Source organism: Ostrea edulis, chromosome 8 (genome assembly GCF_947568905.1).
Source record: "Ostrea edulis chromosome 8, xbOstEdul1.1, whole genome shotgun sequence".
Lineage (NCBI taxonomy): Eukaryota > Metazoa > Mollusca > Bivalvia > Ostreida > Ostreidae > Ostrea > Ostrea edulis.
The window spans coordinates 12,402,320-12,428,229 of NC_079171.1; the positions used below are offsets into that span (position 1 = coordinate 12,402,320).

Genomic DNA, 25,910 nt, shown 5'->3' on the forward strand with positions numbered 1-25,910 from the left:
GATCCAGAGGGTTGGGGGTGGGGGTGAGGGTTAGACCTCTCCTTTCGTCCGGACATTTAGCTAGAAAGGGTTGAATATAATACATTTTGAGGTTGGATCCCCATTTCAAGACCAGGATCAATGGCAGATCCCGTCCCTTTGGAAAGAATCCTAGATCTGCCCCTGGAAAAGACATTGGTTTAGGGTACTCACATATATCCAGTTTCCTGAGATAATTGACCATATAATCAAGTCAAAATTGTTTTGACATGAAGCTATTATGATTTACATGTATCTTGAATCAGGTAAGTGGTTTAAGAACAATAACTCGGATATTTAGTAGCTGTCGTACATTCTACTTTCACAATATTTACCAAGAAAATTTATATTTCTATATAAACATGCATCCCGTTCCGGGTTCCCCAAAACTGATATTTACGTGATCTCAAACAGGAAGAAACTACAACACGGTAAGGAATAACTTTTCTAAACTTTTAAAAACCCTCTTAATTTTGTTTTCTTGTTTTTTGTTCATTTTGTTTTAGATTTTGCATGTACCTTTTTCGTCTTTAGAAAATCATCTGCTTAAAAGTGATGTGTGGAGTTTTTTTATCGTTCGGCAATTGAATGCCATTAGAAGTAAGAGGAGAGGGGGGACTTTCGGATGAAGTTGAACGACATTTGTCGCGGTAGGTTTTGACGCGATAAAAAACCTTACAATATCACGACCGTGAGCGTCATATATAGGTCAAACATAGCAGTACGTCAAAACCTGATGCCATATCTACATGAGTGAAAAACAACGAATGGGGTAAAAAACATGAACCCCTTCCCGGACAAGAAACCGAAAACCATCGTATCGAAATCATAACATGGGGGTAAAGTTTTATCTTTTGTCTTTAAACATCCGTCTGGCAGAACTGTTTTATTTATGAAAACTCAATACAATGGTATATTTTTGAAAAAAAATGAGTGGAAGAGGTAATTTATACACTATTTTGAAATATTCTAACGTATTTCAGATTTTTAATGAAAGCAGTGTTTATTAGGATATATTAAAAACAGTATTAGTATATGTTTTGCATCGCTAAACCTAGGGGTTTAATATCCATCTTTATAGATGTTAGTCAGTGCATTCATTTTTGGTAGTTGTACTTCTGTGCAGGTCTTTATGAATGCGTAAACAACTGTTGAGCTTCACGTGTATACCGTACGCGGTTAGTATTGTTCATTTGACCGATCGTGTTCAAATATTGAATTCCCGTACAAACTGTACACGATAACTCTTGCTTTATTTGATCATATCTTATTTCGGTGATTAAAAATATATTGTATGAAAATCCAGGAAGACAAGAGGAAAAGATGTTAACCCTGTTCAAATGTCAGAGTGAATTTTATTGCATATTTTGTATGCCTTTATAACCATTTAATATGAAAAAAATTACCTGTGTAATGTTGTGATCATAATACTCTTTAAAATGACACCACCTGCGTAATGTTACGATGATTGCGGAAGTTTAAATGGAAGGATTTAAAGTGGATATTTGGAAACGAAATTGTATACAGTGTTTAAAAGAATACTTCAAAGTTCTGAACATTAACATATATTTGAAACTTAACAGAAGTTAGATTGCCTAGATAAAACTTGTATTTTTTACGGTTTTATTGCACGTGATATCTGAGGAATTTTCTGTTTAAATATGCTCAGAAAAAATGCTTCAAAAATCGGCAGGTGCTTCTCTGTGTTTACGTTTTCCCCACATTTGTTTTAGCAACTGACATTATTTAATACATTTTGAAGAAATATAACAATCAAATAGAAATACATATCATTAAGAATCTTTATAATCGCTATCATCTTTATTAAGAAAATATGCTTTTAACTTCAGCACATACATGAGTTTCAATCTTTAACCAGCATACTCGGTGAATTACAGAAGGTTCATGATATTTTGACAAACATGTGAAGTAGTCTTGCTGGTCATTTTAATAATAAACACATTACATGTTCATCAATATATGGCTACACGAAGGATATAATAGAAATCTATATTTCCTGATGATTAAATACGGGTCTGATACTTACACAGGGTATTATGTACTCCGTGATGATTTAAAACACTTCAGATATGTACAGAAATTGTGTCTGTACTCTGTGATAATAGAATATAGTTTTGATATCTACGCAATGTATATATGTATTCCGTGATTAATACAGTTCTGATATCTACAAAAGGTATATATGTATTATGGGATTAATACAGTTCTAATATCTACACAATGTATATATGTATTATGGGATTAATACAGTTCTGATATCTACAAAATGTCTGTATTCCGTGATGAAATAATACGGTTCTGAAGTCTACACAAGATGCGTCTGTATTCCATGATAATATAATACAGTTATTGTATCTACATAACGTGTGTCTGTATCCCATGGTGATATAATGCAGTTTTGATATATACATAAGGTAAATTCCGGAATGATTGAATGCAGTTCTGGTATGTACACAAAGTATGTCTGCATTCCTTGATGATTAAGTACATTTCTGATATGTACACTGTGCGTATCTGTTTTCCCTGATTAAAAGATTCAATATAAAATTATTTAATGAATATCCAGGCTTGAGCCCAAAGGTTGAGAATCATGGTTAGTATGATAGCATTATTTATAAAGCGGTTCGCCGTTATTACTTTCATTCGATTGACTAATGATGAGAATACAGTACTTGCGGGAGCTGGGGACGTGATAGCGATTGACACATTGCTTTCGGTTATTGGGTAGCTGGTAGTTGTGGATACATTACTTTGGTTGACTGAGGAACTTGTAATCTAGGTACATTACTTTCAGGGAGTGGGGAGTTGACAGTAGATGATTCATTACTTTCGAGGGTAGGAGAGCAGGTAGTTGTGTATACATTACTTTCGAGGACTTGGAAGCTGGTAGTGAGAATGCATTACTTTGGGGGATTGGGAGCTGGTACTGAGATTATATTACTTTACCAAGCATTGGTCAACTACGTGGTCCATCTCTGGTATATTAAGGAATAAATGTTTTTGCTCAACTCTCGTTTTGACGATTGCAGTCGTTAAAGACAACAACAACAACAACATCAACAATAGTAAATGTTCGCTATAGTGCTAACACATACCGTCTCACAGAACCTTTATTGTTCAGTTCATACTCGAAAAAAAGGTCCGTTACTTTCACTCCTAAATACCGAAGTGATTGACGGTAAAACAGTCATTATTTCTATTAAGCATCTAAAGTTGGGCACTGCACCGGGATCGACCGATTGCTCGATTGTTTTGCTGTTTTCTGTCAAACTCATCAATTTTTCAGTTAGCTGGTGGTGCCCAGTGTTTATTGATGGAAGAGACAGTGTACATAGGGAGAGACTACCGATCTTCCGAAAGTAAAGTGGGATATTCTCTCACTTGCCGGCGCGAGCGGGATTCGAATCTGCACCGACCAGAAGTGAGAGGTCCTAGCACCGGGATCAAAATTTGGCTTCAAATGTCTAGAAGGATTAGGGGCCCCATGTCAACCGGTCACACCAGCCTTGAGTCCAATATCTAGATCAGGTAAACCGAGTAACCTGCATTCGAAATTTGGATGTAAAGTAGTAAGGAGCAATGTAACAATTTTAACGAGATTCGCCAGGCAGCAGTCGACCTAATGCCAAATTTAATTTGTATATCAAATCGTTATAATGACTGTAGATTTAGCAAAATGTTGATTTTGTACCAGATTGTCGAAACCCTTGTGGAATCATTGCTGTCAGTAGCCTACTTCTATTTAAAAACTAAGTATACTAAACACATACGTTTGTGTGTTGAATCAATTGAGGAACACAGACATCATATGCAGGTGGGGATGGAGTATTGCTACATAAATGTGGGAATTTGAGGATGGATAAGCTGAAGTCACCCTGGTTGTCATAAAATTGAGTGATTATTTAGCCGGCAACACCTGTGCTCAATACAATATTTAAATAGGAATCATATGACTATGTGGTGTTTTTATTTCGAGTTAAATGGTGATTGTTAAAAGATGAAACGTCATATACTCATCTAAATTTTGCGCCGAAGGCCACATTATTATTTTTGAAATTACAGGAAAGTTGGAGGAGGATTCCTTTATTCCCATTTCACGTGACCCTCCAGAATTTTTATTATAACGGACAAATTCACCATAGAACATTTACGCTATTTGGCGATGGATGATTGATGAACGCCACAAAAATTATGGTATTTTTTTTAAATAGGATGCGTGGTATTTCTTTCTGGTATGTTCAGAAATACATGGATTCTTGAAATATGTACATGAATGTATATATGATTTTACAATTTTCCTCACCATGTGATTGAAAAATGCCTATCATAGTTTAAGTCAATAATTTTATTATCACTGTTTCTATTGTTTTATTGAAATATACATAACGTGTTCATAACCTGTAATAGTTTCCAAGGTGTTATTTATGAATACACTACTCAATTCAGTCACGGATTATTAATTTAAAAGATTACAACTTGTCTACCTAGCTGCTCAGTTCAAAACGAATAGGGTTTAGTAGGTTAGTTACCATTATATTCATCCCGGTTTACTAGCTCTTTGATCAGTAGCAGGTTTGTGGTTGTGAAATTGGTACCAAGGTAAAAACTGTTTGATCAGTTACAGGCTTATGTTTGTTTTTTTTTAGAATAACGGGCTAGAGAACATTTGATGTAGCTCATCAGACGGTCATTTATCGGTCAAGGATAAATAGTTCATGAGAACCGTGATTGAACAATGATTGATCTCTAAATCACATGAATATTAAAAAGATTGCAAAATCGAAAAGAGGGAAACACATACATCGGGAAACACCAGAGGTGAGACAAGATGTCTAGGAGGAACTAGTATCCCCTATTTACATGTACCAGTCACATTGGTCACGAGCATATATTTCGATCTAGCAAACGGACTAATCCGTATTTAAGTTCAATGTCAAAATGCCACCAAACAATTTATATCGAACTCGTCAAAAACTATTTCACATGATGACACGAATGCAATCATAAGTACAACCTACAATTTGTAAAGTATTGACTTTAAAAGAGAATGACCAAAACCCTCTAACATAAAGATATTTGTTAGTATCCTGTGTCGATCAAACTATCAAGAAATGTATATGCGTAGAACATACTCTCAAGTATCGAATCAGTTGGGAGACACATAATACTATATGCAGGTGGTAATGGAATATTGCTACATAAGCATTGCAAGTTGAACATTAAAAACCTGAAATCACTCCGCCTGTAATAAAGTTGAGTCATTACTTTGCTATTAACATAGAAGGTGATGATGTTCAGGAAAACAGCGATCAGGAAAAAAATATCGAAAAATAATGTGAATTCAGTTTACTGGGATATACCACATTGATATACAAATGAAAATTGTTAGTGGACAATGTGTCTAAGTATCGGTTTGAAGGCCACTACGATTTGGAGGTTTTACAGTAAATTTTGCTTGTAATTGTAGAAATCATAGACCAACCGTACAGATAATTTTGGTGATTGGAAAAGTTTCATAATAATCACAAAATGCATAATTTACATTTGACCATTGCTAACTATCTTTACAGCAGGCTCATCTATTTAAATCTTTGATAATTTTCAGAAAATGGAGGTGTCTTAGTTTTTTGAACATTAAGAAATGAATTTTACTTCCAAGAATTTCTAGTTTCATTTTATAGTAAAGGTATTTGCCTATTGAAGTCGTGGTTTTATTTCATCTTTATCTTGAAAACGAGGCATTTGTTTCTTATACAGGTATATTTCCGCCGTATTGACACCAGGATAAGTATGACAGAGAGGATGAACAGGCCTTGTAAGTTAGGTTCCAAACGAAAAAGTAAGTACAGAAGAAATGGAAGAGTGACAAATACTTCAGTAAATAACTTAAAATTGATGGAATTGATATTCAGTTAAATAGAGACGTGCCAAATCGACATCGATAGAAATAGATCACGGAAAAAACCTCATTTAATTGATTGATATAGAATAGTGTGAGTATTTTTTTCTACTTAGAATCCATTGATTTCTGGTTGTTTTATATATATTTCTTTGTCCTGAGTTCATTCACAGATAGAGCAGTTGCTCTGGTTTTGATATTTGTATTATATACACACCCACATTGTTTCATGTCCTCCTTATAGTTGGGATTGGTTCACCTGTCTACTGTAGTCTTACGGTGCGAATGACCGGTCTACACTACGTGTTTTCTCCGCCTAACCACTTGATGCTTCCTTTAATGATTCCAGATGTATATGTTTCTACTATTGTCCAATATGTATGCTTTATGGGATTTATAATGTTAACCACAGTTCCCCGAAGAAAGCATTACGCTAGAATATTCATGAAAAACGAATTGTATTTATCTAACAACAACAGAAAAAACCAAAAAAAAAACCAACACAAAGCGGATCATCTGAAATACTTTATGAAAATTGAATTCAATACATTTTTTAACACCATGTACGCACAAAGTCATCCCCAAAATACATATGCATGTGCACAATCTCGTTTTCATTCAACTCCAGTGAGAGGGTTAGTGATACATGACCGAAAAAGAGAGTATTGCTAGTGTTTTGTATGAATGGTATTAGTTATTGGTTATCTGGTACTGTTTGTCACATTTCTTAACATCCTACCTATTTAATCTAATGTCAGCATTTGCAAATTGTATGGTGGTTTAATGATTTAATTTGCCAATACAACCTATCATTGGGTCAAATGCTGTCTGACGTGTTTCATACCGATTGTTAGACCATTTATGTGATACTGATTTTAACTACTGATTAATACGTTTACCTGATCAATATATAGGGCTAACGACGAAAGTGTTCGGTTGACAGGGGCTGTTTTGTCCGTCCAGGCACCTGATATCACCTCTGGTATATCCAGGGACCGTATTTGCCCAACTCTCTATCTTGTATTTCTTTTAGGAGTTGCGGTTAGGAAAGTTAGCCTTGTTATTTATTTCCAGACGTCAATAACTATGAGGTAGAAAATTACATAGAAAATCACAAGAAACTTGTCTATAAATACATGTTACAGTGCATAAACAGTAGTGAATATTGGATTTTACCAAACAGGTTTACATTTACCATGGTCTTTTACAATTTGAATGGGTCAATTACAAATGTACAATATTTGGGAGTTTTAATTGCAGAATTCAAAGATATTACGGCATTGACCAGTTATTGTATATTATTAACTTGCCACTGATAAATTTTCCACTCATATGGTGACATCACCAAAGCTGCTAAAGGGCTGCACAATTTAGGTCTACGTTCGGCACGTAGGGTCTTTGAACAGGGAGGGGTCTTTTTTATTCCACGTGTGCTGTGACACGGTACCTCATTTTTCTGGTCTCATCCAATGAACCATCCAAGTCAGTCGTCTCTTATGACAAACAAGGGGTGTTGAAGACTCTTTCTAACACGGATTCTCACGGAGCACGGCATTTTGGACAAGAAAATGTTAAACGTCCATATCAATAATATACAGTATATGCTAGAATATCAGGGATTAACCGATGTTCAAGGGACTGAATTTTCATGTTTTTCATTTTTTTCAATTTTTCGAAGGAAGGTACGAAAAAAAAAGACATGGATAATTTTTTGTTGGAGCAAGCATTTTATCTTTTTAAAAAAACCGCCCAGTCACCTTTTTCAAAAACGGCTTGGACAGAGATCCTGATAAACTACGAGGAAATGGATATATCGAAGCTAAAAACTACATAATTTTGTTCTGGTCTTCAAATTCAATATACACTCGGATCAACTGACCTTCATCTTGTAACAACATACGCAGTAGAATTTGTGCTTCAAGTTTCCACCAACTGGTAGATTTACAACAACAAAAAATAAAGATACACAATAATTGCAATTTTAATTATATTAATATTTCGCAACTTTAAATTGAATTTTAAAATAATTTCCTCATTTAAAAAAGGGAGGGTGTAGTAATATCCATACTTCAGGTCCCTGTGATCAGTACAGGTCAAGCCCAATGTATTTTACCAAACCTGATTTTACAAAATGTATCGAACCGAAGATCGAGACAATGAATCGAACATGAAATCGAGCGTTTATACATAACTCGTAACACCTTGAGTGAATTACACCGTGCTCCTACTTCCTGACGACATGCAGATCACAATTCAAAAATAATAATAAGATTGTTTTATCAAAATAGAATAACGTGATTTCCACTTTAAATTTGATTATTTTTATTGAATTGTGTGTGTTTTTTCTTTCTTTCTGAAATGCACTCGTGACAGTAGTGTGGCCTTGAGCCTAGTTAAAAATTGTCAACAATGTAACGTATTATAATTTGTCTAATCCAAAAATAAATGATAATTGCACTGTTTTTTTTTTGTTTTTTTTTGTTTTTTTTTTTGTTTTTAGAAAAACAGCGCCAATTACAGATGTATAAAGGAATAATATTACCAAACAGTTTGTAGACAGCCACCCATATAAACATTATTTACTCGCAAAATTGCCGATTTCATACACGCTCTCCTTGATATATTTGGGTATTTGCATCGCTATATGAATGTACTGGTGGCAAAAACATAAAACTCCGGAAATTTGTCAACATCGATTTAAATGTTGCCCATGATGAATACATTAGTCCTCTAAAAGCTGAGTTTTAATAGTATCTCACACTACTTTCACAATCCTAAGGGCGCATGTGGTGTCACTGTACCACGTGACTACCTACCTAATTAACTAAACCTTTTTAAATCGGGGCTTAAATTTAAGTCTGTATTGTGGTTGATTATCGCAAAATTTTGACGAACGAACTATTAGAATTAATTACTATAAACTTAAAGAAAACAAAGTACTTGCAATTTTGTGTACTTTGAAAACATGAGATGTGCCCTTTACGTTAAGCCTTGCAAGGTATTTATGTGTATATGTAGTTCAACCTTGAAGTGTCATAAAGTCGTGAAAAAAGGAGAAACACAAGAAAAAAATAGGTTACCACAAATATTGTTGATTTTACAGTTTTACATATTCATGAATGTACATATACACTTCAGGTGTTGATTATCTTAACATTTAGACCTAGAGTTTCAACACGAAAGAAAGGGGAGCAAGGATGTAGCATTGTATTTTAAAATCAGGGGGTTATGGAAAAATATGTCGGTAAGCTTACTCCAAACATTTCAGTCTAGTGTAAAGCTGCTGTCCAAAGGTATGTGTGGATGGGTAGGGATTAATTTGTTCGTGGAGGCACCAGAACTCAAGATGTAAAATATAGAAAACCTTTGAGTTTTCAGGACTGATAACCCATTATTTAGATATAACATGATAGCATGAATTCGTCAGCGTAATGTGAGCGCGCCGAGGAGCACTTACGATATACATTGAAGCTGAGAAGGACGTGAACATGATTTGAGCTGAACAAATTCCAAATCTCATTTTTCCATTTTTAATGTTTAGAGTGCTTAATTGAGGCATTTCTAATGGTTAACAAAACTTTGAATACCAGTTGTCAAAATACATGGGAAATGCATAAATGAAAATTCTTTGTTATGCAAACAAGACTCGTGCTAATTTTTTGTTTACATAGGTTAAATATACTAGTAAAAGCTCCGTTTAAAGCACATTTCTTTTTTTCAATTGACAAGCTATTTCTAAACACAGTTATACAGTTTGTAGAGTTTGGTACAGCTCATTTTTTAAACATTCTCTTTTCTGTTAAGCCATATGTATGTAAACAAAAATATGACATATACCCTGTTTAAATAATATGCTCTATTTCATTTGTAACTCAAGAAATTGTATTCATTTTTGCTGACCATTAAAATACATTAGTTAAACAATATACACAATGAAATAAAAACAATGAAATTATCAGCTGAAATAATGTCCATGTCCCTTTGAAGCCATATTCTTGTTTAATGGCAATTTCCTGGTCCGTTTATTCATTTCGCAGTTTTCAGTCAAGAAAATATTTGAAAATCGATAATTTTAACTTAATCAAATATGAAATCGAATGGTGCATCGCGAAAGTGTCGAACACATGTAAAAAGAATAAGAGTTGCTAAAGGGCTTGTAATATTCAATCGATAAACATAATAGCTGGTTTGGTGATTTTACTTAAGCAGTGTGTATATTTATATCGGTCTTTTTTCTGTATTTTGAGTTGATCTCTTTAGATACTACAAGTCAGCCGTCGATCGTAAAAGTACGCCACTTCGTAAAACACCACTACACTTAACAGTTTGCTACTAAACCTGAAAGGGTGACCACCTCATTCATCATTTCAAAGTGAGGTTCTTTGTAGAAAATAAATTTGACTTTTTTTTAAAAGTTAAGTATTTAAGCAGTTCCAAAGCCTATTCGTTGCCTAATTTGAGATTTTCAATATAACAGAGATTGTATTCGTTATCTTCTCTGGGGACATTAGACCATCACTCTGATTATCAAAATGGAATTGTAGAGGAATTATACATGTCTTACAAATTCCTTTCCTAAAAATATTCTTGTCTATTTCAAACTCCATTTTAAATCATGTCTCCGGTTACGTACCCTTTTCCCCGCTTTCTTCTACCAATAGCTGCTTTAGAATCAATAAAATTTAGGCAATGTTTATTAAACAAAACTCATATATCACAAGTCATGGTGGCGAAGTCCCTTATTGCTTGGTTTTGCTTTGCTTGTCTGTAGTTTTACGTCCAATTCAAGAAGTATCACAACTTCTACCTATCCATGACACTTATACCCATAGTAGCGAGAACTCTTCTTTGTACCACGCGTCGGGATAGTTCAAGGGTAGAACATTCGTGCTGTAGCCAGGAGTTTAAGCCCCGTTCCTGCGATGGTCTCGCCAAACCAAATATATATATATATATATAGGTAAAGACAGCTCCTTTGCCAAAACGCTCGACATTTAAACGGGCTTTTTCGGATATAACCTTAAAAGCGGAAGATCCGTTTCCAACCGAGTGTCAGTACGTTAGAGAACCCTCATTTCTACAGTCCTGAACGTTAAAGCCTATTTTTTGGTACTTCACTTACAGCTGCTGGCGTCTCAAGATGAGTGAAAAAATATTGACGGGTCGTGAAACAAACAACCTATTGTGAATCGGGTGTCAGGTTTTTTTTAATTGAACCTGACGTACACAGTACGACTGTTTCTAATACCGGAATTTTTCTATACCCCTATACGTACATAAACTAATATCTAAAATAAAGCTGCCTTTGAAATTACTTTCTGAATATTATAATAAAAGATTTAAACATCTATAAAACAGGAGCTGATGCGGAGGAGAGTGAAGTCCAACCAAAGAGAAGACGAAAAAGCAAGGATGTTGAAATTGGCAATGATGAAACAGAGGGGGGACAGGATGAATATGTTTATAGGATGCTTCGCTTTGACGAAGGTTATACGGGTGGTATTCATCCGAAAAATAGATTTTCAAGAAAAAGCATCCAGGAGCATGTTGAAAAAGGAAGCAAAGGCATACAATCTAGGCATATTTCTTGCTGTAAAACGCTTTATGGTATTAAAAGACTTGGGACATATACGAACGAATCCCGTCGGATACGTGGTGTTGTGAGGATCAATATCACAAAACTTAGACAGCTTTACGGCAATATTCAAATCGTAGATCTGACGGATACCAGCATTCGAAGAAGTCATATCGATCCTCATTCAAAAGCGTGGGGATATGCTGAAAGGTTTGAGGAGGTGATTCTAAGTCCCACTTCGCATATTCCCCCGGATTATGTTAAATATATTGGCGAAATTCGCCATCGAACATTTAGACCAATTGATAACGCATGATTAATAAAATACTAAACGCAGTTTGTGATATATGTGAATAAGCAGACGATGTAGGTATTGTTCAATGTGTGAATCAGCAGACGTGTTATTTCTGATTTGTTTAAAATATCTTTGTCTGTAATGACATGTAGAAGTCATGAATAAAGCAGTTATTGTGTACTAATATTTTGAAATGCAAGATAGAACTAGAGTCTTACTTCATAATGTTTATTTCGTGTATGGTACAATAATACATACACCGTGTGCGATTGAAGAATCCTTACACTGTGTACTTGAATAATGCCTAAACCGTGTGTCATAGAACATTGACTACACCGTGTGATTGACCAATGCCTAAACCGTGTGTGGTAAAAGAATGCATAAACCATATGTGGTAGAACAATACATACACCATGTGTGATTGACAAATACTTACACCATGTGATTGAAAAATGCCAAAAGCATGTGTACTTAAACAATTCCTACACCGTGTGATTGATACATGCCTACTCCGTGTGGTAGAACAATGCTGATACCGTACAATTGAACAATGCATACATCGTGTGATTAAACAATACCTATACTGAGTTTGAAACAATGTTTAGACCTTGTAATTAACCACAGCCTACACAATGTGATATAACAATGCCTATCCCATGTTATTAAACAATGCCAAAATCATGTGATAGAACAATGTCCACATTGTGTGATTAACCAATACCTACACTGCGTTATGAATAATGCCTATATCGTGTGATTAACCAATGCCCACACCATGTGATAGAAACATTTCCACAACAGGTGGTTAAACAATGCCTACATCATGCGATCAACCAATACCTACATCATGTGGTTAAAGAATGCCTACATCGATTGATTGAACAATGCTTACACCGTATTAGATTGAACAAAGCCTACATCGTGTGATCAAACAATATATACACCGAGTTTTAAACAATGTCTACATAGTATTATTAACCAAAGCCCACATCATGTGATAGAACAATGCCAACACCATATAATAGAACAAAGACTACACCGTGTGATTAACGAATGTCCACACCGTGTGATAGAAAAATCCCTACAACATGTGGTTAAACAATGCCTACATTATGCCATCAACCAATGCCTACATTGTACACTGTCTGGTTAAATAATGCCTACACCGATTGATTGAACAATGATTACACCGTATTATATTGAACAATGCCTACACGGTGTCAGTAAACAATATTATGCCTACATCATGTGATTAAACAATGCCTACATCGTTTGAGTAAACAATGTATACACAGTGTGACTAAATAATATATGGAAAACATTAATCATATCGTAATGCTTTACCAATATATCTGCTTTGTAATTAAAATATGTTTAGCATTTTATCAGTTTTGTTTGGATTTCGAAGATCTGCCATTGGTAACTAATGATAAATAATAACGCGCAGTTATTATTGTTGTAAGAGGATAGTCATGTAGGCCTAATTGCTTCCGTCAGCCCGCCGATAGTCATAAAAAGGCATTTGTCAAAAGTTGCAATCATCATTATATTCTGATTGTAGAAACATCTGAAACAATACTGCATTATTGTAAATAATGGCATGTATGTAATTTGTGATATGCGAACTTATTCTCTATATAATGTAATTTTGTAACAGTCTGCATTTAAAGTCATTTTGTGTTTTTAACCAGCTCAAGTTTCTGATGTACTGTCCAATCATATGGTAAGGTCATATCACGTGATATCTAGATAGGTCAGTTCTGAAATTAATTTCTTACAAGGAGGGATTTAGAAGTTTTATCGATTTGTCCTGTTTTATGATCAGTGCGATGTTCAAGAGAAATAAAGGAAACAATCACTAAAGCCTTAAAATACTTTTTTACAAAGTCCGATTTGGAGACAAAAAGTAAGTTAAACTTGTTTTATCGCGTATTCCTAGGACAAGACAGGCTCCATCCAATCTGAGAAGATGACGATGGAAGTTTATGTTATCGGTCACTCATATATTCGTCGTTTAAGGAATGTACCTACACATCGGCTGAGATGTATAACTTAAAACTTGATTGCAACTTATTTAATGTGAATTTCATAACACGAGGAGGTTTAACCTTTCCACGGCAATCTCCGTGCCCGGAATTTTTGAACGTTAACAAACCTGCTGGACTGTGCTTCGGTCAAATGGGTGGAAATGACTTACGTCAAGCAAATCCAGAAAAAAGTGTGCGCAGATATTATCTCCTATTCTCAATATCTAAAAGAGGGGGTGGGTGTGTGAACAGTTATAATAGGCCAGTTGCTACGATGACAGTCCCTTTTAGAACGATGACCTAATAACAGTAAAAAGCTTGCTGTAGACTGAAATTGCGAAGCTTGAAGGAATCCACTCCTGGTCGCACCGTGGTTTTTTGGCGGATCTGACCTACCTGGGAAAAGATGAAGTGCACATTGACGCCACATCATTGCACATGAAAAAAATATAAACACAGTATTAGGATAGCTGTCCTTCAGCACTCCAGATAAGCATGTCACTTTATTAAATGTCTTTACTCAGCTTATCATCCGTTTATATATTATACTCTTAGAAAGCGTCATACATGCTGAGATTTGCAATTCTGAGTTTTCTGTTTTGTTTTGAAGCAATTTAATGTACTTGTCACTCATTGCATCTTCTTGGCAAATTCGTGCAGTGTGTATGAAAACTTGCAAGTTGTTTCATTATCATTTTAACATGTCCTTCACATATATTTAATCTAAAGGAGAATTGATGTATTATTTTCTTATGCAAATAATTACTTTCCATTGTGGAGGGAGTGGTGTTAGAAAATGACCAAGTCGGGTACAGGTGATGGGACCCAAAGCCGCTTGCTTAATATTTTTCATAATAAGTTAATAGATGTAAAACGCATATGTGATAGTATGAAGTTTATGAAACGATGAATTACGTGGATGACTTCCTATTATCTCTGTAATTTCCGCTTCCCTTGTTCGTAAAGGTATTTAAGACTCAACTTAGTCACTTACTGAGATAGGACAGATACAAAACATATAGAGAAAAAATCGACTGATATGTAATTCTAAGAAATCTGTCCCTTCAAGCAATAACAGGAACACCTGCTTAGCTCTCGACAAGAAGGTCGAACGTTTATATAGGAGGTAGCAATTCCAATGGATTGTCCATTAACGAAACCCTATAACAACAATGTTTAACAATATCAAGAAATATGTTAGATGAAACATGAATACTAAAATTTCGCAGTTATTGATACACAACCAACATACGATTATAGTATTACATGGGTGATATACATCAAGAACGATGACTACATAAATGTATAGATAATAAATATCCCAGATGCTTTAGGGTTTAACTTCATAAACAGATAACAATTATCATTATCATTATTATCAATTAAATTATTGAATTAAATAAAACCCTCGTGAGTATATCATTATATGGTATAGGCTTGAGTGAACAATTTACATATGACACGAAATAGGTATGATCAAAAAATTCATTATGTTATCTGAAATATCTTGTAAGTCGCTTATAAGTAACATATGCTTTTGCTTTACGATATATTACAATGAGATAAATTATATAAATCACTACGAAACATAGTTACATTATATATGTACAATCCCCACCTACCATTTATTCCAGGAATGCACAAAAAAAACCAATTTTATGCAAAATACAGATCCAGCTGTTAGCTGACCTGCTTCTATATTCATATGAAGCAGACTTTATTCAAAAACTTCTACGAGAGAAGAAAAAAAATCCTTTGCTGTGGCCTTCAATACGACATTTAGATACATCGATTATTTTTGTCTATTAACAAATATAAGCTTTCATTCATATGTCGATTTGATATATCCCTGTTAGCTCGAAATGAAGGACACCACAGAGTTGTCTACTTCTGCTTCATACTTAAATATTTTATTGAAAGTAAAATTAACGACAAACCGACAACTCAACTGTATGACAAACGGGATGATTTCAGCTTCTCCATCGTCAACTTTCCATATTTATGTAGCAACCTTGTCGTTATCACCTGCATATCGTGTTTATATACTTCAACTGACTCGATATGTAAGAGATTGTTCTGTGTATAGTCAGTTTTTTTTTTTAAATCGAGGTAAGCTACTGACAAACAAGTTGATGGTACAGGGATTTCAACAGTATCGATTGAAGTCAGCATTTCGCAAATTATATGGTCGTTATAACAATCTAGTTCGCAATACAACATCGCATTGAGTCCAATGATGTCTGACGTGTTTCATACAGATTGTTAAGCCGTTCTTTACACACTGATTTTGACTACAGATGACTCCGTTTACCTTATCAGGATATAGGGCTAACGGCGGGTGTGACCAGTCAACAGGGGATTCTTACTCCTCCTAGGCACCCGATCCCACCTCTGGTGTGTCCAGGGGTCCGCTTTTGTCGAACTGCTTGACGTTAAGACAGTTATGGCATCCCATGGGCCGAGATGTATTAAAGTATTTATATCAATATTCATACCGGTTTCAACCATAGTATCATAGTTATCCACACTATATAATGCAGTCAAGCGTGAACTACGTTGCGAATTCAAATTTCATGGGTAGTTATGTTTTATGCCATATGTAAAAGGTATCATTATTTCCATGTGCGTGCCCTAATTTTTAATTTCAATTGCAATTGTTGCAATACATGAAAATTGTGATGCAACAAGATGAATTGGTTTTCCATTTCTTATCTAAGGTCGGCACATAACTTGAATGGATTGGATACCCTTGAAAGGCAAATTATGTGTATTACTCTTTGTGTAGAAAAGCTTCGTTGTATTCCCTTAAACACATCATAGTAAGTAGCTTAGAAATCGGACATAGTTGTCCTTAAATGATTAACTCGGTATCCATGAAAAAAAATGCTATTTATATTATTCTAAAACTCGGATTTGTTTTGGAGGGTTGGTCTTTGTAGTGTTTTTTTTTTTTTTTTTTGTATATTGGATTATGTGTAGTGCTCTTGAACTTATATGCCGGACAAGTGATAAAAAATATATATGAATAATTACTTTAACATTAACAAATTACAGGGATTTAAAAAAAATAAAGAACTGTTGAGCTTCACGTGTAGACCGTACGCGGTTAGTATTGTTCATTTGACCGATCGTGTTCAAATATTGAATTCCCGTACAAACTATACTCGATTACTCTTGCTTTATTTGATCATATCTTATTTCGGTGATTAAAAGTGAATTGTATGATAATCCGAACGTCACCTGTCAGATCTGATATCATTGTATACTAATTTAAATGAACAGCCCAGATATGCCCCTGATACTGTTCACACATTGTAATGTATGACAGTCGTATAACGGCGATGAATAGTCATACTATCAAGTTACCCATAGTGTACTATTATACGTTTGCTTAACATTGTACTTGATTAGAACTGATTTTTTTTTATCAATTCGTTTTCTGATAAAAAGTTTATTTTTCATCAACAATAACTAGTTGTAGTAGGTTATGTTAATACCTTACGTCAGTTCACTAATTGCGTATATTCCATGCATTTCCCATAAAGAATAAATACTGATACTGGAATTACGCAATTCTGAACGCAACAGAGGTGGGATCGGGTGTCTAGGAGAGGTAACTATCCCCTTTTCACTAGCCATACCCGCTTTGAGTCATATATGTAGATCAGGTAAACCGATTAATTTGTAGTCAGAATTAGTATATAGGTGTTGCTTACTCCTCCTAGGCACCTGGTCCAGCTATAGTGTGCCCAGGGGTCCGTGTTTACCCAACTATCTATTTTGTATAGTTTATAAGTGTTACGAGATAGATCACTGTTCATCATCTTCACCTTCCATAAAGGGCTCACAGCGTGTGTGAATGATCGACAGGGGACACCTATCAATACTATGCACCTGATCCCATCTCTGGTATATCGAGGGGTCCGTGTTTGTCAAATTTGTATTCGTCATAGGAGTCATTAGATACATCGGTGCTATCTTCACCTTTTTGTGTAAAGTCTTCATGAACGGTGTAACAAATGATAAGAAACACGCCGGATAACATTCAACCTAATGAAAGTTCCATTTGTAAATTAGATCGTTCTAACGACTATAGTATTTTTAAAGTGCAGACGTTAAACGAGAGTGTTGGTACTCCTTTAACAAGAACTTGTCCGGCAATTGGGTATACATTTAGCCAATGGGTGAAAATGGTGGAAGATATGCATTTTCTAGTCACATTCAGATAGCAGCATTTATTTTGCAAAAATAAAGATTAAGCTGCTGTTCGAAAATTTAAAAATGGGTATGCGTGTTTTCCTCATAACTGTGCATATGTTGCCCATATCTATTTTAGATATAAATTCTCATGACATTTTCATTTTGGCTTCAAAATGTGAAGCAGGGCTAAAGTTGTATTTCAAACTAGAGATTGGCAGTGTGTGAGTGTGATTATCTTTTGTTTTTGTTTACACCGAATGTTGACTCAGATATTGCACGAGCATGTTAGTATAATTTTAAATAAGAGGGATTGCACTATAGAAAACATAATAACAATTCACTGTAGAACGTGGAAAAATAGTCAGATAGCATCACTAAATCCAGATTTTATGTTTCTTACCGATTGTTAAGCCGTTCTTGACACATTGATTTTGACTGCAGATAATTCCGTTTACTTGAACAGGATATAGAGCTCACGGCGGGTGTGACCGGTCGACAGGGGATGCTTACTCCTCCTAGGCACCTGATCCCACCTCTGGTGTGTTTAGAGGTCCGTGTTTGCCCAACTATCTATCTTGTATTCTTGTAGAAGTTATGAGATTTATCACTGTTCGTTATCTTCACCTTTCATGTTTTAATTATATAAAATCACATTCCTTTAAAAATTGGTTAACTTTGTAAAACTAACTCATTACATGTAGGACTGTTTAGTCTGATCACTCGAATAATGTCAAGCATGATGTTTGTCAGATTAAGCAACAATCTCTTAAGTCAGTTGCGTATCTCTCATTGTCTCTGACCAATAATGACAAATGTGTAACTGATGAGTCATCATTCTAAAATTGCTCTCAATCTGGACTCTTTATGTTTGAATATTATAATGTCAGAAGAGACAATCACAGATAGTAGGTCTCCAAATGTTAAAATGGACAAAGTGTTTGTTAATAATCCTTCAATGCAGATGTCATTCATTGCACAGCTACCCCCCTAATTCTTCTCATAATTGAAAGGTACCAAAAGAAAAAATCATAAATATTGGATTATCGTATACAGTGAAACTTCTCTAAACCGGCCGGCTATTGGACCGATAAAAACGGCCGGTTTATAGGTATGGCCGGTTTACCGAGTATTTAGCATTTAGAGACATTTTATCTCAATGTTGTTAAAGAAGGTACTGTTCACTTAGTTCTGGTGATCTATGATAAATTATTGGTTGAAATCAAATTAGTCGGTTTGTACCTGCAGGTAATTATAAATTCTCGCTGAAATCATCTACTTTAAAACTGAATATGTATAACAGGATACTTAAAGAAAACACAGAAGCCTATCATTGGAATGCCTCTTACTTATAAACACTCTGTTTACATCCATCGCTTATATCATTAACATATTTGTTTTTCTGTAAATATGAAATTGTAATTTGAATATTTCTTAGAAATTTTACGTCTATGGAAACCAAGAAAATTAATTTATTATTTAATAATTATCATAATCAGTCATGGGTTTGTTCTTTATCAACTACCGCTTATATCCATGCGATAGTATCGTACAACAATATGGCGGTTGATACTTATTCATTCAACATGTTCCTAACTGTTTTTTTTTTTACACTTTGCACGGAATTGGAACGGTCGTTTGGATTTGCCAAGTGTCACTTAATACCCATGATAGCACAGGTAAACAATAGAAGTTAGGGAGGCCACTTGTGTTTTTCACACCTCCGGTAGATAATTTCTCACCTGACCTGTCGGTTAGTCAATTTGCACACCTGGCCGATTTAGATCACTCTTTGGCCAAACTTTTCTAGTCTTCAAGATGTGGCCAGTATTATTAAGGATAAATTACACATGTTTGTGAACAAATGTACTTTAAAAAGTGACCGATGTCCGGTTTTTGGCGGTGGCCGGATTTCTACGACTTTCTTTGTAAGGAAATGTTAAGATTTCTGCCAGGACTTTTCAAATCGACCGATATTCAGGGAGAACCGGTGTTCTGAGGGTCCAGTTTGGAGAAATTTCACTGTATACCGATATTTGTGTATATATTATCTAAAAACTACATGGTTTAAAAGGCATGAAGGCAAATCATTTTGTAGTTCCTAGGGTGAAGTTTTGTTAAAGTATGAACATATCCTTTCAGTGCTTCGCAGACGGAGCTGAGTGGTAGAAAAATGTGGGAACACGTTAGTTGATATAACCATGCCAGTGTTCCTATTCAAAATATCGTCTACTACAGAACACGTGTAGAGGCAAGCATCAGGCTGCTGCTTCCTCTGATAACACTGCTAACCCTGCCCTCTTTCAATATATGCTTATTTGCTGTAGAGGCGTAATTTTTTTCTAGGTTACTAACGGCTTTTGCAAATTTATTACAAGCAGAACAAGCTTTTACGTATCGAATTATTAGAGATATATAAACATCATGTGCAAGTCATAATGGAATATTGCTACAAAATTATGGTGAGTATATTACGAAGAAGCTGAAATCATCCCATTTGCCATAACGTTGAGTTATTAGTTTTCCCGTTAATATTTATTTTCAATCGATATCTCAGTACAACGTAGATATGACGGACTCTATCTTACTGTATGTAGATATCGAATTGAAGTCCACAAGAATGTAGAAGTTTCGGAATAAGTACAAAACATGGTCCAATTTTGAAATTATTTTTGGGAAGCGGAATAGTTTCGACTAAGTTTCGTAATAATCACTGAATACGCAATTTAGCTTTGTTCTTTTGTGAAGATTTTTTTACGAGAGTCTCATATATTTCATCCTTTGATCATATTCAGAAAACCTTCAGTAATTTAAATGTTCGAAAATGAAAAATTGAATTCTACTTCCAAGAATTTCTACTTTCATTTCAGAGTAAAGATAATTACCAGAAGGTAATAGGTAAGCCGATTTTTTTTATATCACCTATATATGCTTGTGTGATGTACAAATTTAGTCGTCGTTTTACATCATGTTTGTGTTGAAAGTATTGTCTTTTTAATATAGCTGTGTATCCGCTGTATTTGAGACCAGAAGTATGGCAGAGGAGATGTCTGTGCCTGATTATTTAACATTCAAACGAAAAAGTAAGTACAGGAGATATTTACCACAGATGAATGTTTCGATAAAGAAAGTAAAGAGACAATCAATACCATATTTATTCAGTTAAGTATAGGCAGGCCAAATCGACATTGGTAGAACTGGTACACGGAGTACCCTGTTGAATTGATTAAGATAAAAATACTATAAGAGGTTCTTAATGAGTATTTTTGGTTACTTTCAATCCATTATTTCGTGGTTGTTCTGTAGCTTTTGGATCATCTGTCTGTCATGAGTTCATTCACATACTTCATAGACTCATTCAAAATAGAACCAGTGTTCTGCTTTCGATTTTTGCATTATATAAACATATATATTGTTAGATCGTTGTTCGCATACTCGGGATTTTCAATACGAAAGAAAACATATAATTGACGTATCATTGTTTTTAAAGTTAGGTGGAGGTGGTATAAAAATATCAGGATAAGTCTCCCCAAACGTTTGGAAGTATTATAAAGTTGTCGTCCAAAGGATGAGTGTACATGTGTGGTGGTTGCTTTGTTCATGGGAAGCCAGGTACCGAAGATGTAATATACAAATAAATGTTGAGTTTCTGGGCTGATAACACATTAGTTGGAAATACCATAACTTGAGTTTGTCTGCTTAAATTTAGGTTGCTGTGGTACAGTATGATATACAGCACTCTTTCGTTTAATGGTAATTTTCGTGGCCGATGTATTGATTTGTCAGCTTGCCATTCACAGTTAAAAAAACTACATTTGAAAATCGATAAATTTAACTGAATAGAATAAATCAAACCGCGTAGTGCATTGCGAAAGTGTCGAACAAATATAGAAAGAATAAGAGCTGCTAAAGAGCTTGTAATACTCTATTAATAAACTTAATTGTCGGATTGGTGTTTCTACTGGAGCAGTCTGCTTTCTTATTTCGTTGCAATTTCTGTAGTTGAAGTTGATCCCTTTAAACAGCAAAAGTCAGCTGTTTATTGTATAAGTAAGCATCTTTGCAAGACACCATTACACTATACAGTTTGCTAATAAACATGCAGGGTTGACCTATTATTCCAAAGTTATTTTGTTGTTGTTTTTTTGCTGAAAATAAATAGTGAACATTTAAAACATTAGGTCTTTTATATAATTTAGTGGTGAGTACACTTTCCGAAATGTAACAAGTTGATATGATATTCGTCGCCTATTTCAAGATAACAGAGATTCAACCATCTATCTTCTTTGGAGATACTAGACCATCTCCTTGATTATCAAAATGAAATCCTAGAGGGATGTTTAGTGTGTGACACATTCTCTTCCTGAAAACATTTATGTCAATCCGAAACCTTATTTCAAATCATTTTCCAAATACATGTATGCCTTTGGTATCAATATGTTTCAGGCAATGTTTATAAAACAAAACTCATACATCACGTGGTGGAGATCTCCCTAATTGATTGATTATTGCTACATCACGTGGTGGGAATCTCCCTAATTGATTAATTGTTGCTACATCACGTGGTGGGGATCTCCCTAATTAATTGATTGCTGCTAAATCACGTGGTGGGTATCTACCTAATTGATTGAGTGTTGCTACATCACGTGGTGGGGATATCCCTAATTGATTGATTGTTGCTTTGCTCGTTGTAATTTTACGTCTTGTCGAGAGTTTTTTGACTCATGTTCAGAGGTCAGCGCTGTAGGTGAGGGACTGAGGGACCAGAACTTTTAGATATTAGCGTTATGTGGTGTTGAACGGAGGCTTTCTATCGTACCAACACCTGTCACGACACGGGAGCTCCTATTTTTATGTTATATTCGAAATACCCATTTAAATGCCAAACATTTGGCTAAACAGCCGTCTTTACCTATATTTATGACTTAGGTTTGACGTGGCAATGGCATGAAATGGGCTTATCCTGGTTGCAATGCGAACGCTCTACCATTGAGCTATTGCTACGCGTGATGCTACGAAGAATCCTCGCTGTTATGGGTGGAAGCATCATGTATGGGTGAAAAGTATTTCTCCTATCTACGATGTTATATCTACAAGCGTAAACAAATATCAAATTAGACGTAAAACAACATCGCGTAAAGCAACAATTAATCAATTAGGGATATACCCACCGCGTCATGCATGAGTTTTGTTTTATAAATCCTTGCTTCCTCTTTCTAGATAATCCCATATCATCTGCAAAATGGGATGCTAAAATTAAAAGTTTGCATTACAAAAATTACCTAAACTAAAATCTAAAATCAAGTTTCTAAATTTGATTTGCCTTCGAAATTGCTATTTGTGTATAAATGTTGAACAGGAGCTGAAGCTGAGGAGAGTATAGTCCAAATCAAAAGACCAAGACGAGAAAGCCTGGGAGGAGAAAATGAAACAACATCGACATCTACCACAGAGGGTCACTCAGAGACCTGTGGTAGCTCAGAGAAAAGTTATTATAAATCATTGAGGCCTATTACTGAGAACCCTCCCAACACAGAGAGTAGGGAAGACGAGGAACCATTACAGGAGGCATTCACAGCTTGTTCATCACCATCCAAACATTATAAAGAAGACATAGATGGATCTTCTTCAGAAAATTCCAAAGAAACGTTTGTATCAGTTGAGATCCCAGTACACCACGACGAAATGGGCTTACGAGATGAGAGTGATTCTGTAGAAAACGACTTGTTTCTCAACCATAGGAGAGGATCTTCTCCAGAAAATTCGAAACAAGAATTTTTAACAATTGAGATTCCAGTAAACCGCGATGATACGGCCTTACAAAATGAGAGCAATTCTGTAGAAAACGATTTTATTCTCAAATATAAGAGAGGACCTTCTCCAGAAAGCTCCAAACAAGAGTCTGTACAAGTTGAGGTCCAAGTAAACCTCGACGATACGGGCTTACGAGATGGGAACGATTCTGTAGAAGACGATTTCTTTCTCAATCAGGGGAAAAATAATGCATCAATACTTTATTATAGAAAAACCACGACAGACGATAGAGGAACGATTACAAATATATCAGAGCTATCTGGTATACAATCTGACGTAAATGTTGAACAGCTCGTACAGGCGACTGCTAGAAACGATAAAGAAGTTCTTGAAATGTCTGGTACATCGACAAAGCCTGGAAATGATGAAACAGAGGGGGAACAAGATGAATACATATATAGAATACTTCGTTTTACAGAATATTATTGGAAGGGTCTTCGTCCGAAAAACGCATCTTCCAAAATTAGCATACAGAAACATGTTGCGGAAGGAAGCAAAGGCAGGGAATCTAGGTATATTTCCTGCAGTAAAACTCTTAATGGCATTAAAAGACTTGGGAGACTTACAAACGAATCCAGTCGGATACGTCATGTTGTAAAGATCAATCTTACAAAAGTTAGAAAGCTTGGAAGCGAGATTCAAATCATAGATCTTACTGACGAAAGCATTCGAATAAAACATATTGATCCTGATTGTAAAGCGTGGGAATTTGCAGAAAAATATGAGGAAGTGATTTTAAATCCCACTTACGATATTCCTTCTCACTGTGTTGAATATATTGGCAACATTCAACATAGGCAATTTACGCCAGTTGCTGATGCATGATGTGTAAAATACTACAAGTATTATTATGACAAATTTAGAACAAGGCAAATGTTACTTCTGATTTGTAGAAACACCCTTGCGATGTATGTTATGAAAAACCCTGCACGGACATGAATAAAGCAGTGTCTTTGTAGTATTTTCCTGAAACCCACCTATACAATTAGAGTTATTTTCTACACCGTGTCAATGAACAATCCCTATACCGTGTTTTGCAGAATGCCTACACTGTTTGCTTGAATACAACATATGAAACTAGAATTCTATTTTATAGTGTAGATATTGTGTTTACACCATGTTATTGAAATACATCTTTATCTTGTGTGTGATTAAACAATGACTACACCGTGCGATTTAACAATGTCTATACCGTGCGATTGAACATTACCTACACCGTGTGATTGAACAATGCCTACACCATGTGATAAAACAATGCCTACACTGTGTGGTTGACAATGCTTACACAACCAATTATTGATATCTCGAACTTGTATCAATGTATCTGTTATGTAATTAAAATGTGCCGTTGGTTTTGTTCAGTTTTCTTTTGGAATATAAAGATTTGTATTTGCTAGCTATTGATAGGTAACGTCGCTTCCTTATGTGGTTTTATGAGGCTAGTTATGTAAGCCTTATCGAGTCTGTCCGTCCGCCGATAGTCAAAGGAAGGCACTTAAACATGTCGAATGTTACGATCATCATTATGTTGTATATGGGGTACATTTGTGAAGCAATATGCCCGAACTACATATCGTCTAACCGACGGGGCTCTATAGACAATTAAACAATTAGGAATCAGTATATAAATAAATATGGCATCACGTTTCAAATATAAGGCGTTTGACAAGAGGTAGTTCTTGTTCCTTTGTTAAGTGTCCGACGTTAAAAGTGAATTTCAAATGTTTTCTCGCATATAACTTTTAGAAGAAAAGTGTAAAAAGATAACGACCATTTCTGAACGTCAATTTCATTTACCACGATTTACGTACACAGTGTCAGTTTTACTATCCCATTTCAAAAGTAAGTCATACAACAAAATTATGTCCCCCGTCAGGGAATTCATTTGTTCGTTGAATACTTCATTCTGGAGTATTTTCAAATATATCAAAATTTAGATTCCGCAGTTTGGTGCACTTGCATTACATATGGTGGGTGTGATCGATCAAAATGGTGTGCTTACTCCTCCTAGACACTAGATCCCACTTCTGGTATATACAGCAGCCCGTATTTGTCCTGCTCTTA

The 25,910-nt window shown here is 35.1% G+C and overlaps 2 protein-coding genes across 2 annotated transcripts; both read left to right on the forward strand.

Annotated features, from left to right (window-relative positions):
• Positions 1 to 409: 409 nt before the first annotated feature.
• On the forward strand, positions 410 to 25,200 carry LOC130049412 (uncharacterized). The gene is made up of 4 exons (XM_056146907.1): positions 410 to 449; positions 20,903 to 20,930; positions 21,036 to 21,115; positions 23,392 to 25,200. Exons 3-4 carry the CDS (start codon positions 21,067 to 21,069, stop codon positions 24,669 to 24,671), a joined length of 1,329 nt encoding a protein of 442 aa, XP_056002882.1. The 5' UTR covers positions 410 to 449; positions 20,903 to 20,930; positions 21,036 to 21,066; the 3' UTR covers positions 24,672 to 25,200.
• On the forward strand, positions 4,674 to 13,191 carry LOC125662646 (uncharacterized). The gene is made up of 3 exons (XM_048894934.2): positions 4,674 to 4,857; positions 5,797 to 5,878; positions 11,297 to 13,191. The coding sequence occupies exons 1-3, from the start codon at positions 4,795 to 4,797 to the stop codon at positions 11,827 to 11,829; spliced, it is 678 nt and encodes a 225-aa protein (XP_048750891.1). The 5' UTR covers positions 4,674 to 4,794; the 3' UTR covers positions 11,830 to 13,191.
• Positions 25,201 to 25,910: the final 710 nt, after the last annotated feature.

What these genes read in the sequence shown, in the direction of transcription:
- LOC125662646 (XM_048894934.2), top strand. Translation starts at nt 4,795, where the DNA reads ATGAATATTAAAAAGATTGCAAAATCGAAAAGAGGGAAACACATACAT. An exon ending in TACATCGGGAAACACCAGAG is followed by an intron (nt 4,858 to 5,796) that starts GTGAGACAAGAT and finishes TTTCTTATACAG; the next exon opens with GTATATTTCCGCCGTATTGA. An exon ending in GTTAGGTTCCAAACGAAAAA is followed by an intron (nt 5,879 to 11,296) that starts GTAAGTACAGAA and finishes TCTATAAAACAG; the next exon opens with GAGCTGATGCGGAGGAGAGT.
- LOC130049412 (XM_056146907.1), top strand. Translation starts at nt 21,067, where the DNA reads ATGGCAGAGGAGATGTCTGTGCCTGATTATTTAACATTCAAACGAAAA. An exon ending in TTTAACATTCAAACGAAAAA is followed by an intron (nt 21,116 to 23,391) that starts GTAAGTACAGGA and finishes AATGTTGAACAG; the next exon opens with GAGCTGAAGCTGAGGAGAGT.